At 34.6% G+C, this 16812-nt stretch overlaps 4 protein-coding genes and 1 pseudogene across 5 annotated transcripts; 3 read left to right on the forward strand and 2 right to left on the reverse strand.

Moving 5' to 3' along the window:
* Positions 1–294: 294 nt before the first annotated feature.
* LOC140960861 (transcription repressor OFP6-like) lies at positions 295–810 on the reverse strand (annotated as a pseudogene).
* A 1528-nt stretch (positions 811–2338) lies between these two features.
* LOC140962180 (putative HVA22-like protein g) lies at positions 2339–5292 on the forward strand. 2 transcript variants are annotated; one of them, XM_073421067.1, is made up of 8 exons: positions 2339–2546; positions 2652–2759; positions 2846–2892; positions 3035–3133; positions 3505–3561; positions 3802–3865; positions 4063–4278; positions 4824–5292. In XM_073421067.1, the coding sequence occupies exons 3-8, from the start codon at positions 2861–2863 to the stop codon at positions 5145–5147; spliced, it is 792 nt and encodes a 263-aa protein (XP_073277168.1). In that variant the 5' UTR covers positions 2339–2546; positions 2652–2759; positions 2846–2860; the 3' UTR covers positions 5148–5292. The 2 variants fall into 2 exon arrangements, with proteins under 2 accessions (XP_073277168.1, XP_073277169.1); XM_073421068.1 differs by having other exon boundaries at positions 4827–5292.
* An 82-nt stretch (positions 5293–5374) lies between these two features.
* Positions 5375–7369, forward strand: LOC140962179 (33 kDa ribonucleoprotein, chloroplastic-like). The gene is made up of 4 exons (XM_073421066.1): positions 5375–5933; positions 6151–6252; positions 6519–6827; positions 7157–7369. Exons 1-4 carry the CDS (start codon positions 5514–5516, stop codon positions 7217–7219), a joined length of 894 nt encoding a protein of 297 aa, XP_073277167.1. The 5' UTR covers positions 5375–5513; the 3' UTR covers positions 7220–7369.
* A 906-nt stretch (positions 7370–8275) lies between these two features.
* Positions 8276–9664, forward strand: LOC140961375 (syntaxin-121-like). The gene has a single exon (XM_073419865.1). It carries the CDS (start codon positions 8464–8466, stop codon positions 9457–9459), a length of 996 nt encoding a protein of 331 aa, XP_073275966.1. The 5' UTR covers positions 8276–8463; the 3' UTR covers positions 9460–9664.
* Positions 9665–10699: 1035 nt separating this feature from the next.
* On the reverse strand, positions 10700–12023 carry LOC140961374 (E3 ubiquitin-protein ligase PUB23-like). The gene has a single exon (XM_073419864.1). It carries the CDS (start codon positions 11931–11933, stop codon positions 10719–10721), a length of 1215 nt encoding a protein of 404 aa, XP_073275965.1. The 5' UTR covers positions 11934–12023; the 3' UTR covers positions 10700–10718.
* Between the last annotated feature and the right edge of the window lie 4789 nt (positions 12024–16812).

Below are 16812 nucleotides of genomic sequence, written 5' to 3' on the forward strand. Positions count from 1 at the left end.
AAAATACAATTTATAACCAGTTTACAATTTTCAGCTTAAATTTGCACATCATTTTACATAGCGAAAACAAATCTATTAATAGAAGTAATATTTTCAAAAGAAATATAAGCAAGGAATTATACTCATGAAAATATAATATTAATTAAATATAAAAAGATTTTCTATCCACGTACCATTACCAACCATTGGCAGATCTTAGGGTTCATGCATGGCTGTATATTATTTCACGCCAAATACTGTAAGGTTCTCTCCTAACTATTAAAAATGGAAATCAATGGCATCGCACGTGCATGCCTAGAAGTCACGTGATACCCACGTTTCATGCAAGTCGGGAGAAGGCGATGCTGCGTTAGGCTTAATAGAGTAAACCTCATTCTATATCTCTGTAAAAACCCTTACAATGGTTCCGTGGTAGTAAGGAGAATTCAGCTGCAAGAAACAATTCAGAAGTTCTTTCAGATCATCTTTCGAGTAAATTTGTTTCTCCAGAATCATCTTCAGCATGGATTGGCGGAAATCCAGATATGGGTTGGCGGAATCTTTCTCCAACGCCACAGTCTCGTCGTCGATTCTTCCAAAACATTTAACACTCCTCAGGCGCATGATTTCTGAGTCGGTATCCGAGGAGTAGCATGCTGGTGGCATGTCCACGGCCGAGGAAAAGGCGGCCGATGAGGTGGAGGGAGAGATGGGTGATTTTAGGGTACTTGGGCAGAATACGGCCGATAGTTTTGGCCTTCTGCAGCTGCTGCTGCAGCCTTAACCGATTCCAAATTTATCCAAAAAATAATTTTTCTTGGTGCTAGACATTTTAAGAGACCTTTAGAACATCGAGAATTTTTTTGTTGATTTTTGTGTGAGAAAATAAGGGGAACTGATGGTTTTCATAAATAAATTCTACACTGTGAACTTTTGATTTGAGGGACCCTNTATATATGTCGCAAATTTGTCGTGTACACTATTTAATTATCAAGTTAAGCATCAAGTACACTATATATATGTATATATGTCGAGATGTTTGTTTAAATTAGGAGCAAAGATTAAAAAATGCGTATTTTAAAGCCATTTCATGCTAATATATTTTTTCAATTTTTTTCTAAATCGACATACTAAATTTTCAACCTATTTTTTTTACACAAAAACTTGATCGTCCGACGGCCATCTCACATAGACTTACTCATTTTTTTTAAAAGATCCTATATATCTATGGCTTCAATGGTGGGGGAGATCTACAGCTAATTTCCTATATATAAATATGATGGAGTATATATATGTATGTATGTTGTTGCTTAATATCCATCCTTATATGTATCCGTCATTTATAAAATAAATTTAATTACATCTATGTAATTAATGTTGAACAATTCTTATATTATTAGTGTAAAATATTTTATTACATGTGTCAATGATAATTTCAAAAAATAGTATGAGATATCATATTTTGTATATTATGGTTGCTCATATTCTTATATCACAAAAATTTTGGTGAGACGGTATCATAAGTTAATTTTGTTAGACAAATATCCTATTTAGATTATCTATAAAAAAAATATTAATTTTTATGTTTACTTATTATTATAAATATAGACAAAGTTTACTCGCCTTACAATAAAAGAATTTCAAGTTTTGAAGGAAATAGCCTTCAATCAAATAAATTTGGGTTCCAACCAATGTCCAAATTTTGTTAGCTGTATTCTTGGGCCAGATTCTACTTTCCATTTCATTGGGTCAGAAAGCTTAGCCCGTTTCATTTATTTTTTGCTTAGCATTGGGGCTCTAATTTGGAGTTTGGCTCTGTTTTAATATTCTATTTATTATTATTTTTAAAAATTATTTGTTATTGATGTTAATTGATCGAAATAAATAATATAAATCTTTTCAGCTTATTCTGTTCAGAAAAAAAAATGTTTTGCACACATGCAGGGTCTCGAGAAAATACTTGTTTGAATTAGCTTTCGATCAGTGATAAATTTGGGCTACTTGGTATTTTTGTGTTACTCTCGAAGTATTTATCTCTATATGATATGGTTATTTGTTTGAAAGTATTATTTTTTGGATCATCAATATATTCCTCAACTTTCATATAAAAGAGAGAATATGTATTGGAATATGAGAAAAGCTAATAGCATTAACTAACCCTATAATAACTGTCAAAACGGTAAACCCGCGAATAATTGAAGAATCCGAAGAAATCCCATAATCTGGAACGACGTGTAATTTAATGGGGGGCTAGATATCCCTTCATTTCCTCTCAATATTCCTAATTTTATTTTATGTTATTTTTCATAATTTGTTTTTAATTTAATAGATTTCTTTCTATCACAAGTCTTCGATCTATTCCAAGTTTCGATCTTTTATATCCAATCCAAAATTCACGCACATGTGTGTGTGTGTATATATACATACATGCACGTATGCTGACAGCCACGCACGTTCGTAAAATCATCCCATATATATAACCAACTTCTTAATTTTTTCTTAAAATCAGGACTTTAATTTGCATTTCCCAAGGACCCAGAATTTTAAGATCCTCCCTCTCAAGCAAGGTTACCTTACTTTGGATTTTTCCGTGAAAGATTCTTTGATAAATAATAATAATAATATGTCCTCAAGGGGAATTTCATCGCATTTTCTGTTTGTTTTGTATGCAGTTTCTTCAAATGGCTGCCCTCGGAACCATTTGATTTTTTTGTCTCTGTGGGAGGATTATTATAGAATCCATCTCGTTTATTTGCCCCTCGAATCTGCTTTTTTAGCAGGTGAAAGTAATTATCTTTTTATTGGCTGTATTGAATTATTTCTTGATTATTCCATTATTTGTTAAATAACTCTCAATTATTGGCAGGCTTTGGTATTAAAGATGATCGGGGAATTCATCACCAGATGTTTAGTGTATGTCATAACAGTAATTCTTTACATATTTTTTAAGGAATTTTACCAGGAAGCTTTAAATATTGGTAAAATTCGATTTTTTTTAAAAGAAAAAGAAGAAGAAGGAGAAGAATTGATCATAGTTTGTTTCTGAACGGAACAGATTGGTTCTTGGATATGCTTACCCTGCATTCCAGTGTTTCAAAACTGTGGAGAAAAACAGAGTTGAGGTTCAAGAACTCAGGTTTTGGTGCCAATATTGGTGAGAACTTTCTTTAATTTTCTTTTTTTATTTAAGTAACGACTATACGCTGAAGTTGTTAAAACTTTATGCATACACATATGTAAAAAACTAAAGGACTTGTGTTTTGAAATGAGAAAGAAAGGTACAGGTAAGTTTATTAGTTGATCTACTGCATTATCATAAAAAATGATTGTTTTATTTAATTTTATGTTCCTGTGCAAGAATCTGTCTTTGATCTTAAATGTCTATTTAATTTGGCGAAGGGAGTTTGCTAAAGTTTCTCCAATCTCATCTTAATTTTCTCCCATTTCCCATTATTCTAATTTAATGAATAATGATATTTCTTGCATCAGATCATAAGTTAAATCTTGAAATGCTGATTTTTGCAGGATTATTGTTGCAGTGCTTACAATTCTTGAGAAAATCGGCGACGTGTTTGTTTCATGGTACGTGATTTATGCAGTGATGAAGAAAATAGAGTTGTCAAATGCAGTTATCATCTCTAACTCTTTTCTAAGAACTTTTGTACAACATATAGTAAAAAATGATTCCAACCTAAGTTTTTTTCAAAGTTTAGTTTTGTCCAACTCTTCTGTCTCTGTCACTGGTTATTTTTCTTTTTTATTTTAAATTTCTATTTGCCAATTTAATTTTGATCTTGTGAATGAACTTGAAATCTTACATAGGTTGCCTATGTATGGTGAGATGAAGTTGGCACTCTTCATCTACTTATGGTATCCAAAAACGAAGGTATGTAAACTGTTCTCATATTTAATGGATGTTTCAGAAAGAACATAGTTTAAGATTCCAGTGAACAAAAATGACAAAGGAGGGCAGAGCGAAATGAGATCTAATCGTGGCTAAACTTGATGCATAAAAAGTTTAAAACTTTTGTTATGCAAATACATGATAGTCAAATGAATATAGTTTAACTTGTTTTAATGCAGGGAACAGGTTATGTGTATGAGACCTTATTGCGGCCGTATGTGTCGAAACATGAGACTGATATTGATAGAAGTTTAGTAGAATTTAGGAATAGGGCTTGGGATTTAGCAGCTTATTATTGGCAGAACTGTACAGAACTGGGTTCAGTCAAGATTCTCCAACTGCTTCAATTTGTGGCCTCCCAGTCTACAAGGATTACACAGCCTATCACCTCTCAGGTATCCAACGTGTCTCTCTTCTTCTGTACAGAAAATAAAATAAAAAATTACTAGAAAAATACAGGCGATGTTTAACATAGGTTGGATCAGGAAAAAATAATTTCTATGCAAAAAAATGGATCCATTCATTGTTTTCCTAGGCTTTCATCTACCTCCTCGCATGTATCATATTGTCCGAACAAAAGAGCTGGCTTTTGGGTGAAAGTCATTATAGAATCAAAGTGGCCACCATTGCATTTGGAGTGAGGATGCTCTCATTCTTCTAAATCTTTACACGAGTTTTAAGAATTATGAAATAAAGGTGTGTAGTGGGGTCGAGTTGAGTTTTATCATTATAAAAAACAAGATGATCTATAGTTGAATTTTGCTAGGTTGGTTATTTTTTAGTTCGAGTTTGACTCAAAAGTTCATCAAGATATTATAAATATCTCGAACATCGAGGGACTTAAATCGAAGGAATTGGTAGAAGACAAAACGTATACCGCCCATATTATGTCACTTGCTAGTCCAATCATATGTAACTGGATTTCCTTTAATCTTTCCAGCAGAATGTGGATAACCAGAGACCCGGCGGTGCTCCTCCACCAACTCCACCTACCACACCTTCCGGAATTCTCCAGAATAACAAGCCTGAAAAGAAACGACCTATTGTTCCCACATGGAGAACTTCCACCTCGAACCGTGCCCAAACTCCCAAGTCCGAGTCCATTCAGGTTCAGCTCCAAGATCAAACGAATCATATCCGGCCTGAGGATGTCATTGTTCCTGGTTTAGATATTGGTGAGGGATCAAAAGAAAAATGCAGTGTGGAACTTAATTTACATGCGGCTAGGCTAAAACTTAGGCGCTCCAAAGATGGCACCAATTAGCGAAACATCGTGCAAATGTAATATGACATGTCTCTATAAAGTTTTATTTCATTCATTTTTCCCTCTTTTTATGGAAATTGGTTTAGAATAGGTCTCATTTCGAATTTTGCCATTACATCATTAAATTAAATAGATTTTAAATTGAGTTGAATTTATATATTTAATAAAATCAAGAAAAAGGCAGTCATGGTATAGAACACCTCTCAAGTCAATATTCGACCATAGGAAGTTACCCTCTTAACAGATCAGCATTCACCCTCCGCCACTTATCTTCCAGCATCCGCCACTATCAATCCCCGGAGCTCCTAAACCCATACACCCGCGTGCTCGAATTCATCAAATCTATACAAGTTACTGGAAGGAGCTATGTCATCTTGTTCCCTTTCAATGGCGCCAACAGCCATGGCCGCGGCTTCTTGTTCATTATCTCCAACTTACATCGACCATGTTTTCCTTCATTTATTCCCATGTATATCACATCCCACCTTAAAGACTCCTCTTGGACACAAGACTTCGCTAAATTTCTCTCCTTTTTCTTCTCTATCCCTATCTTCGACAATCTGTGCTGCATTTGATGGTGTTGAGGTAAGTCAGGAAGAAGACCCAGAAAGGATTATTGGAGAAACGGTGCTTCATGGAAAACAAGTTGAGAATGCGATGGAGGAGAATGAGACGTTGGAATCTGTGGAAGCTGGAAGACTCTACGTGGGTAATTTGCCATTTACAGTGACACCTGCTGAATTGTCCGAAATCTTCGCTGAAGCAGGTCGTGTTGTATCTGTGGAGGTCTGTGTGCTCATCTTTGGCCTTTTTAACTGGATAAGTTTCAACGTTTTTCGGTCGATTGTGTTTCTTTTGATTTCGCACCATGTATGTCATCCAGAACCAAAATTCTGGAAAGAATGTGTGCAATTTTTTTTGTTTATGCAAGAAAATGATTACGTTGGAACCCATTCAAGAACATAGTGGGAATTTGTGCCATGTGTAACCTTTTGTTTTAAAGGTTATCTACGGTAAAGCTCCCGGAAGGAGTCGCGGGTTTGCATTTGTCGATATGGGCAGTGTGAAAGCAGCCGAAGAAGCAATTCGCCTCTTTGATGGAGCTGTAAGTTATTGTTCTTTTATGTCATGCATTCTCTGTTTTAGTTATGATATATGTTTTGTCCTTATGATCTGATTGTGATCTTGAATTTGTGTATTCTACCATAAAATTTGATGCGCGGCTATGCTAACTACTATTTAAGATCTTATTTGTCACATAAAACGTCTAATAATTGTTTGGGAGTTGCTATTCCAGTAAGATGTGCCACTGATTGTGATATTATATATATGTTAGCTCTTGATAGAATGAGAATTTACATCATGCAACAGGAAATCGGGGGCCGCAATGCAAAGGTAAACTTCCCCGAGGTGCCAAAAGGAGGTGAAAGGGAGTCAATGAGTCTGAAGGCAAGAATCAGCAACAAGGGCTTTGTAGACAGCCCTCACAAAATGTATGTAGGCAACCTCAGTTGGAGCCTAACCTCTGAAGCTCTCAGAGAAACCTTCGCACAACAACCAGGATTCACAAGTGCCAAAGTCATCTTCGATAGAGATACTGGGAGATCACGAGGCTTTGGATTCGTAACTTTTTCGTCTGCAGAAGAAGTAGAATCCGCACTTGAAGCAATGAATGGATTGGTAAATTAACACTTGAATGTCATCTCTTAACTAGTTCCTTTTTGCCAACCAGATCTATGGGGGCTATCAGGGATCGTTATCTTAATTCTTTCTTAAGTTTTCTTATAAACTCATGTATATTTATGTTATATACATGCATGACAATACAATATCATCGCTCCTAAATTTCTCAAATTTTAGTTTCTTCTCCTCTGTCCTAAACTTCTAACTCTGTCACTCATTGGGATGGTCTCTACAGGATTCTTTTTAAAACCTCTCGTTTTCATTGCAATCTTGTTTTATTGTTCTGCTTCTTATAATATCCTCTTTTACTCGTTGATACAACCTAGGATGTGGAAGGCCGGTCATTAAATTTACAAGTCGCGGAGCAGAGAACTTCATCAGCAGTTTAAGACATATGAGAGAACGAACGCATCGGGCAATTCCATGAATCTCAGGGGTACGGTCTCAGCCTTATACGTACATGTACCAAACCTGTTTGTTTAATGCATTGCCGTTTCAGATTTTGATATTTATGCATAGATATAAATCACCGAGATGGAGTGAAGTTGAAAGTATGGATGAAATTGGTGATAAATTCATATATTTGGAATACTTGTATTCATACGAAATCTTCCACTTGTTTAGGCATCCAAAAAGTAAACAACACCAGATGTAACAGAGCCACATCCAAGAGCATTACATAGTTTACGAGTTTGAACTTTGCATGAAAAGATCAAATTTTATAATTTGAGAGAAAATACAAATGGATAGATCATATCTTATCTTTGCTAGCAACTCCGCGTGTTATCCTTTCCTTTGAAATTTCGCGTTTTCCCAATTATATGTCAATTTATGAATTATGATATGGTAATTGGTAGGCACCGTACCTTCTCTTGAATTTTCCAATGATGGGCCCCACTTTTTATTATGCAATAAACCTCTTTCATACGTGTTAATAATATGTTTTAAGTTATTTCAATAAAATTATGCGATTCAATGCAATGACAAGATTAGATAACCGTGTTTTGATAAGTTTAAGATAGTTTTTTTTTTTTAAATGCTATAATAAAAATAATTATATGTTTTTATTGTAAAAGAAAATTTTGTAATTGTTTTTTATAAACATTTAGGTTGTATTGTATAGATGGATATAAACTAAATGGATTTTGATTATTATTTTATCGTTAAGAATTAAATAATAGATGAAATTTTAAATTTATATTTTAATTATTTATGTGTTAGTTATACAAAATAAAATGAATTTCAAATATCTTTATTATTAAATAAATATGATATTTATTTAAATTAACACGAAATAGAATATAAATATGAAATAAATGAATGTGAAGATATTACTTTTATAAAAACAACGATTTATCCTGAAAATAGAACGAGCCCTTCCTATAAATTCAGCTTTGGTTGACTTTTCTGTGTGTAATAACACGGAAGACGACTCATTTGACCAGTCTTGTCTGACCCATTCAACAAAGTCCCCTGTTTTGTACGCCTGTACCACGACATAAGAACCCATCTTTTCCACGAACTCATCTTCATTTATTCAATCCGCCTCCGGAACCATTTCTTGGTATATTCGATCTTCACGAGAAAGTCGATCGACTGAGGATAATTGTTCAGAAGATCGATTTATAAGAAAATGAACGATCTTTTTTCAGGATCCTTCTCCCGATTCCGGGAACAAGATCAATCCCCGCCGCCGAATTCCCATTCCATCCAGATGACGAACTCCGGCTCCACCGGCGGCGTCAACTTGGATCGTTTTTTCGATGATGTGGAAGCCGTTAAAGAGGAGCTTGGGGAACTGGAATCCCTCTACACCCAGCTCCAGTCTTCTCACGAGCAGAGTAAGACTCTCCACAACGCGAAAACCGTGAAAGATCTTCGCTCCCGTATGGATTCAGACATCTCTGCCTCTCTCAAGAAAGCAAAAGTGATAAAAGTCCGGTTAGAAGCGCTGGATCGCTCTAATGCCGCAAATCGGGGCCTCCCCGGATGCGGGCCCGGGAGTTCCTCCGATCGGACGCGGACCTCAGTTGTCAATGGCCTGAGGAAAAAGCTTCAAGAAACCATGGCCAGATTCAACGATCTGAGGCAGAAAATGGGATCCGAGTATCGCGAAACCGTGCAGCGGAGATATTACACTGTGACCGGAGAGAATCCTGATGAAAAAATCCTGGATGATTTGATAGAAACTGGGGAGAGCGAGACTTTTCTTCAGAAGGCGATTCAGCAACAGGGAAGGGGACAGGTTATGGACACAATAATGGAGATTCAAGAGAGGCATGATGCGGTTAAGGAAATGGAGAGAAATCTGAGGGAATTGCACCAGGTTTTTTTGGATATGGCGGTGCTTGTGCAGAGCCAGGGGGAGCAGCTTGATGATATCGAAAGCCAGGTGAACAGGGCTAATTCTTTTGTAAGAGGTGGAACTCATCAGCTCGAGGTTGCCAGGAAACATCAGAAAAATACCAGGAAATGGGCTTGTTTTGGGATTATCATCTTGCTCATTATTATCTTGATTATTGTTTTATCTCTTCAGCCATGGAAGAGTTCCGGTGGTGGATCTAGTGGTGGTGGTGGAGGCGGTGGGCAAGCTCAGTCGCCTCCGGCCCAGCCTCCACCAGCCAAGTGAGCAAAATCGAAGTTCATTTGTAGTTTTTCAACATCCCCGATTTGTTTTTTTGTTTTACGTTTTCTTGGAGATCGATATTGCTATCATTTTTGTTGTTGTGTTTATTTGTATATTAATTACTTGTTTAGATAATTTGGAGTTCGAGATTTATTTTTGGGCTCTTTTTTTAAATAAAATACAGTACTCTTTAACGAGTAATTGGTTCTCTCTTGTTTTTCAATTTTCCGATCACTCGTCAAAAACATCTAGAGCACCACTTATTTTATTTTTAATTTTATTTTCTATTAAATCAATTTTTTCAATATATATATATAATTAGTATTGATTACGACTAGAAATCATAATTTCAAGAGAAATTGAAATTTTTCATATAGTTCAATCACTCACCTAATCTTAAATTTCTATGGCGACTGTGCTTTAATGCAAAGTGGCTGATTGATAATGCACCACATGGCCATCTTTTTTTTTTTAATTTTCTCTAAAAGTTATATTACAAACGACGAACTTTTATCATACGATACGATGTTGATTATTTAAATTAAAATTTAGGAAGAACAATAGATAGTACTAATTATTTAATATTTACCATATATAAAGGCTAATTTTTCTAAGTTACTATAAAACCATAATATCTTTGACTTACAAAAGAAAAACTTGCACTTATTTGCGACATCATGTTTTTTGTCTTGCTTCGATGAAATCTAATTTTATATAAATAAATGAAAAATAATAATTATTATTATATATTAAAAAGACAGCCCCACGAGATAAGGTTCCGGTGCTAGCATGTGGTTGTTAGTTGACCAACGTTTCAAATATTTATTATTCGAAAATAAGGAAAATCGTTTATAAAATTCATCTTAATATGGTCGAAACCTTAAATTAAAAAACTGATTAGTTGAAATTAATCTTCATGTTTATGTTCTATAACATATAGAACGTCTTTTAGTTTTGGTTACTCTAATTTAATAATACAATATTTTTTTTTTTGAAGGATAATAATACAATATTTAAAAACTTGTGAATGTATCTGTTTATAAAGCAAAAGTAGCAAAGCTTTAGCCAATAGTTTCTAACTCTCCGGCTTATAAATATTTTCAATGCTGATTATAATGGATTTTAAATATATCAAATATCATGAATGTCATTCAAATCACGATTAATCAAATAATTTTTCAATTAAATCTCAATCTTTTAACAAAGGCACTGATTATCCCGTCTAAATTTCTGTACATAAAAAAAAATATAGCTAATTATAATCAAGATGGATATGAACAAATCAAATTATCGGGTATGCATGAAGAATTCCTCCACGCCCTGGAATGCAATTTAAGCATTTCTCTAATCCTCTCTTTTATTTTGATCCCACAATCAACCTGAAGAACCAGACACAATTTCGCCACAACCCCGATCTGTAACATATCCTGCAGAACTCCAGGAGTCGCGGAAAATCTCGAAACGGAATACAAAATCTTTACTGCTTTCTCGCTTGCCACCTGAGAAACCCTAAGAATTTTTTTCGAAACAATGGCTAATCCAGCACTGTGATTTAGTAGCTCGGCTCTCCCCTCCGCACACTGACACAGCAAATCCAACAAAACCAAAATCATTTCACATGCCCTTTTATCTGAATAATCCAGTAGAAGATCGATTAATAGATTCACAGCTCCAGCTTCCACAGCTTTAATTCTGTTTCTCCCCCATTGACAGATGTTGATCAGTACTTTGAGGGTGGCTTTTGTAGCCTTTTGTGAGATTTCATCTTTTAAGATTTGTATGCATTGGGAAAAGCACTCGGGATTTATGGTTGAGAGTACTGTTTGAGCTGGATCAGCTACTTCAAGAATTGAATCTAGTAACATGACAGCATAAGCCCGAGATTCGTAGCTTCCCCATTGCATAATCCTGCTCAAGGCTTCGATGAATTCTTGATTGCTGATCGATTTCACTCCTGATTCTGATAACTGTAGATTGTAGAGAATGCTTAAAGCCACCTCACAGGCTTGTTTGGATTCTGATTCCAAATCAAGTGTTTTCTGGACGATCAAGAACGCCAAAAACTCGGCTGTTCCTACTGTTTCCATGCATCTTTTATTGGTTTGATTCTGATAAGAGATGGATTTAAGTCTTTGTAGGCAATTCATCTGCATATCTGGAGAATTGGCATCATTTAGAAGTTTTAAAATCTGTGATCTGCTGATTGGAGCTTTCGGGGTTGGCAGTCTTTCTACGCCTTGCGAGGCATGGAGCACGCACCAGGATTGGATCAGGCGCCGGAGAGTGATGTTTGGGGTCAATTCCGTGTCGAAAAGAAGCTGTTTTGTGACCGGACATGTAGTTTTCTCCAGACAAAAAATCCAGTTTTCTATGCTCTCTCTGTCGTATGTTATCCCGGTCGAGATTGTCACCGGATCTTTCATGATATCTAGAGTAATGGGGCAGATAAAATATGGAGGAATCTCCATTTCCGCCATTGATTTGAATCTTGATTTCTTTGAAAGAAAATGAAGAAGTGTGTAGAATAAATTGACGAATCTCCCTTGGTTTGTTCGAAGAACTGTGGTGAATGGATTTGGTTTTATATGGATCAGATAAGGGGAGAGATTCGAGAAAGTCAAAAGGTCAAAAACACGCAATTGTGGCTAATTTCATGTGTTTATTGTGAGTCAGATAAATAGGGAAAGGGAAGGGAGTTACGTTTTTAATTAAAAATTGGTATAAATTTGGGATTTGGACAAAGACTTTTCAAAGATGCAAAGTATAATTTATGTATTTGCGGGCCAAGTGTATTATCTTTGACTTTCTTTCATAACGACACACAAAGGTGGCTATATTGCTAAAATATTAGCATTATTATATTTAAAATTGAATTGCATAAATAAAATCTATTATAGAAATTTACTAGAAACACACAATATATGAAAGAAAGTTCCACAGAATTCAAATATTATTTGGTTGTATAGGCATCAAATAAGATTCATTTATTCAATGAATAACTAATGTTGCAGATTTTGAGTGGTAAATTAAAGAAGATAGACGACAAAATGTAAAAGTTAAAACCCAAAACAGAAACAAAAAATCGGATGATTCAATTATAAAACCTGCTTTGATCATTCTGCTTTGTTTTATCTTTTTTATATTAATAAAAGATGCACATACGTTGTATGTGTTATTATTACTTTTAATTTAATCAAATAATACTAAACAATTAATACGAAATTATTTTTAATTTAATATATTTGTTCGATTTAAAAGAGAAGTTTTGTTTAGATTTTTTTCTATGTAAAATATAGAGAAATTTGAGGAGTTTTTAGTAAGATAAAAAGATAATTATAAAATTAAATATTTTGATGTACTCTATAATAGTTACTCTAAGAGTTATACACTTAAATATTAATTTTTCGAATTATAAATATATACGTTAAATTTTGTTGTGAAAAGTAAAAATTTACGGTAAAAAAGTAAAAATCTCAAACTCTCAAAATTATCACACTACACACTTTATAATATTTTTCTCTCAACTCAATTGTGATTTTCTTCACAAATGAGAGATCTATTTATAGAAAATTTTTACAAATAATCCAAAAATAAAATACATCATTACCTACATCATCACACACTAATTTTCAATATTCAACACCTAATTTTACCTAATTTTCAACATTCAACATTCACATTTTCAACACAAATATTTAACACATTTTTAAATAATTTTTCAACACTCCCCCTTGTGATGATGATCATAATGATTGTATACATTACGTGTTTTTATACTGCCTCGTTAAAAACCTTACTAGGAAAAACCCATTGGGATAAAAACCATAGTAAGGGAAAAAGAGTGCAGTCACGTAAACTCCCCCTCATGTTGACACGAACAATTCTTCACAAATTTCGTAGATTGCGCATCCCAATATTATATATGTGCTTTCTGAATATTGTCGTAGGAAGTGCCTTTGTGAAGAGATCTGATGAGTTTTCACTTGATTGAATGTGACGAACATCAATACATTTATTCTTCTCAAGCTCCTTGGTGAATGCGAAGAACTTAGGAGGAATATGTTTAGTTCTGTCGCTTTTTATGTATCCTTCTTTCATTTGAGCAACACATGCAGCATTATCTTCATATAGTATCACAGGCTTCTCGTCGAATGATAATCCGCATGAGATTTGGATATGTTGAGTCATTGATTTTAACCACACACATTCACGGCTTGCTTCATGTAGTGCAATAATCTCGGCATGATTTGATGAAGTTGTTACAAGTGTTTGTTTCTGTGAACGCCAAGAAATTGCAGTGCCTCCACGAGTAAATACATATCCAGTTTGAGAACGTGCTTTGTGTGGATCAGATAAGTATCCAGCATCGGCATAACCAATTATACTTGGATTAGCATCTTTTGAATACAAAAGTCCCAAGTCTGTCGTTCCTCGTAGATAACGGAATATATGTTTAATTCCGTTCCAATGTCTCTTTGTTGGATATGTGCTAAATCTTGCCAATAAATTTACGGCAAAAGATATATCAGGCCTTGTACAATTTGTAAGATACATAAGGGCACCGATAGCACTTAGATATGGTACTTCTGGACCAAGAATATCTTCATCATCTTCACATGGACGGAATGGATCCTTTTCTATGTTTAATGATCTAACAACCATTGGAGTACTTAAAGGATTTGATTTGTCCATATTAAAACGTTTAAGGATCTTTTCTGTATAATTTGTCTGGTGAACAAATATTCCACATTCTTTTTGTTCAATTTGTAAACCCAGACAATACTTGGTTTTTCCAAGATCCTTCATTTCAAATTCTTCTTTCAAGTATGACACAACTTCTTGAATTTCCTTATTTGTTCCAATGATGTTTAAATCATCAACATATACAGCAATAATTACGCATCCGGATGTTGTTTTCTTAATGAAAACACAAGGGCATATTGAATTATTTACATATCCCTTTTTCATCAAGTGATCACTTAGCCTATTATACCACATTCTGCCGGATTGCTTCAACCCATATAATGATCTTAGTAATTTCACAGAATAACATTCTCTGGGTTTTGAACTTTGTGCTTCAGGCATCTTAAATCCTTCAGGGATTTTCATATATATATTACTATCAAGTGATCCATATAAGTAGGCTGTAACAACATCCATAAGACGCATTTCTAAATTTTCAGATACTGCCAAGCTAATCAAATACCGAAACGTAATTGCATCCATCACAGGAGAATACGTTTCTTCATAATCAATTCCAGGCCTTTGAGAAAAACCTTGTGCAACAAGTCGAGCTTTATATCTTACTATTTCATTTTTCTCATTTCGCTTTCGAATAAAAACCCATTTGTATCCAACAGGTTTTACACCTTCAGGTGTAAGGACTATAGGTCCAAAAACATTACGTTTATTTAGCGAATCCAATTCAACCTGGATGGCATCTTTCCATTTTATCCAATCCTGCCGATTTTTACATTCACCAAAAGATTTTGGTTCATGATCTTCATTATCATTTATGATGTCGATTGCCACATTATAAGAAAATATATCATCAATTTCTTCTATATCTTTTCGGTTCCATATTTTTCCAGTATTAATATAATTGATAGAGATTTCATGATTCTCGTCAGTTTGTGGTTCTGACAAAACATTTTCATCATCATGTGTTTCTTCAGGAACATCATTCTCTATTTTGTGATCATTATGTGTTTCTTCAGGAACATCATTCTCTATTTTGTGATCATTGTGTTTCTCTATGAATTTTCTTTTTCGAGGATTTTTATCCTTGGAACCAACTGGCCTTCCACGCTTCAGGCGTTTAATGACATCATGACTATCTTCAATTTGTTTCTTCGGAATTTCAATTCGAGCAGGGGCATTTGCAGCATGTATATATGATTTAGTTACCCCTTTTGTGTCTGCAAATGCATCTGGTATTTGATTTGCTATTCTTTGCAAGTGCACAATTTGCTGTACATCTTTTTCACATTGTTTTGTTCTTGGATCCAGATGTAACAATGATGATACATACCATGTAATTTCTTTTTCGGTATGTTTCTGTTCTCCCCCTAACATTGGGAAGATTTCCTCATTAAAATGACAATCAGCAAAACGTGCTGTGAACACGTCGCCTGTCTGTGGTTCAAGATATCGAATGATCGATGGACTATCATAACCAATATAAATTCCAATCTTTCTTTGAGGTCCCATTTTCTTTCGTTGAGGTGGTGCAATAGGCACATACACCATACATCCAAAAATTCTCAGATGAGAAATGTCTGGTTCTTTACCAAATGCAAGCTGCAATGGGGAGTATTTATGATATGCACTTGGTCTGATGCGAATTAATGAAGCAGCATGTAAAATTGCATGTCCCCATATAGAAATAGGGAGCTTTGTTTTCATAATCATTGGTCTAGCAATCATTTGCAGACGTTTAATCAATGATTCAGCCAATCCATTTTGAGTATGTACATGAGCAACAGGATGCTCAACAATGATTCCCATAGACATACAATAATCATTGAAAGTCTGGGAAGTAAATTCACCAGCATTATCAAGTCTAATTTTCTTGATTGTATAATCGGGAAATTGATTCCTCAATTTTATTATTTGAGCAAGTAATCTTGCAAATGCAACATTTCGAGTTGACAATAAACATACATGTGACCATCTGCTGGAGGCATCAATCAATACCATAAAGTATCTGAATGGTCCACATGGTGGATGGATTGGTCCACAAATATCACCCTGAATACGTTCAAGAAACATTGGTGATTCAGTTTGGATTTTGGCTGGTGATGGTCTTATAATAAGTTTTCCAAGAGAACATGCTTTACATTGAAACTTATTATTCTGAAAGATCTTCTGGTCTTTCAATGGATGACCATGTGTATTTTCTATAATTCTTCGCATCATTGTTGAACCAGGATGTCCTAATCGATCATGCCAATTGGTTAATATTGAAGAATTATCAATTACCATGTTTGATTCAATGGGACGTATATGTGTATAATGCAATCCAGTAGGGAGCATTGGTAGTTTTTCAATCACATATTTCTTTCCTGATTTATATGTGGTAAGACACATATATTTCTCATTCCCTTCATTCATTGTTTGAGTATCATACCCATGGGAATATATATCATTAAAACTCAACAAATTTCTTTTCGATTGTGGTGAATATAAAGCATCATTGATCAAAAATTTTGTACCATTAGGTAACAAAAATTGTGCTTTACCACATCCTTTAATCAAGTCTACAGGACCTGATATTGTATTCACCGTTGTTTTTGTTGGTTTTAGTTCCAAGAAATATCTTTTATCTCGGAGGATAGTGTGCGTTGTACCACTATC

This window comes from Primulina huaijiensis, chromosome 16, assembly GCF_012295235.1.
Source record: "Primulina huaijiensis isolate GDHJ02 chromosome 16, ASM1229523v2, whole genome shotgun sequence".
Taxonomy (NCBI): Eukaryota; Viridiplantae; Streptophyta; class Magnoliopsida; order Lamiales; family Gesneriaceae; genus Primulina; species Primulina huaijiensis.

Coding starts and splice junctions, on each gene's coding strand:
- LOC140962180 (XM_073421067.1), top strand. CDS start 2,861: ATGATCGGGGAATTCATCACCAGATGTTTAGT. Junction 2,893..3,034: donor TTCATCACCAGATGTTTAGT/GTATGTCATAAC, acceptor TGAACGGAACAG/ATTGGTTCTTGGATATGCTT. Junction 3,866..4,062: donor TATGGTATCCAAAAACGAAG/GTATGTAAACTG, acceptor GTTTTAATGCAG/GGAACAGGTTATGTGTATGA.
- LOC140962179 (XM_073421066.1), top strand. CDS start 5,514: ATGTCATCTTGTTCCCTTTCAATGGCGCCAACAGCCATGGCCGCGGCT. Junction 6,253..6,518: donor TTCGCCTCTTTGATGGAGCT/GTAAGTTATTGT, acceptor ATCATGCAACAG/GAAATCGGGGGCCGCAATGC. Junction 6,828..7,156: donor TTGAAGCAATGAATGGATTG/GTAAATTAACAC, acceptor GATACAACCTAG/GATGTGGAAGGCCGGTCATT.
- LOC140961375 (XM_073419865.1), top strand. CDS start 8,464: ATGAACGATCTTTTTTCAGGATCCTTCTCCCGATTCCGGGAACAAGAT.
- LOC140961374 (XM_073419864.1), bottom strand. CDS start 11,933: ATGGCGGAAATGGAGATTCCTCCATATTTTATCTGCCCCATTACTCTA.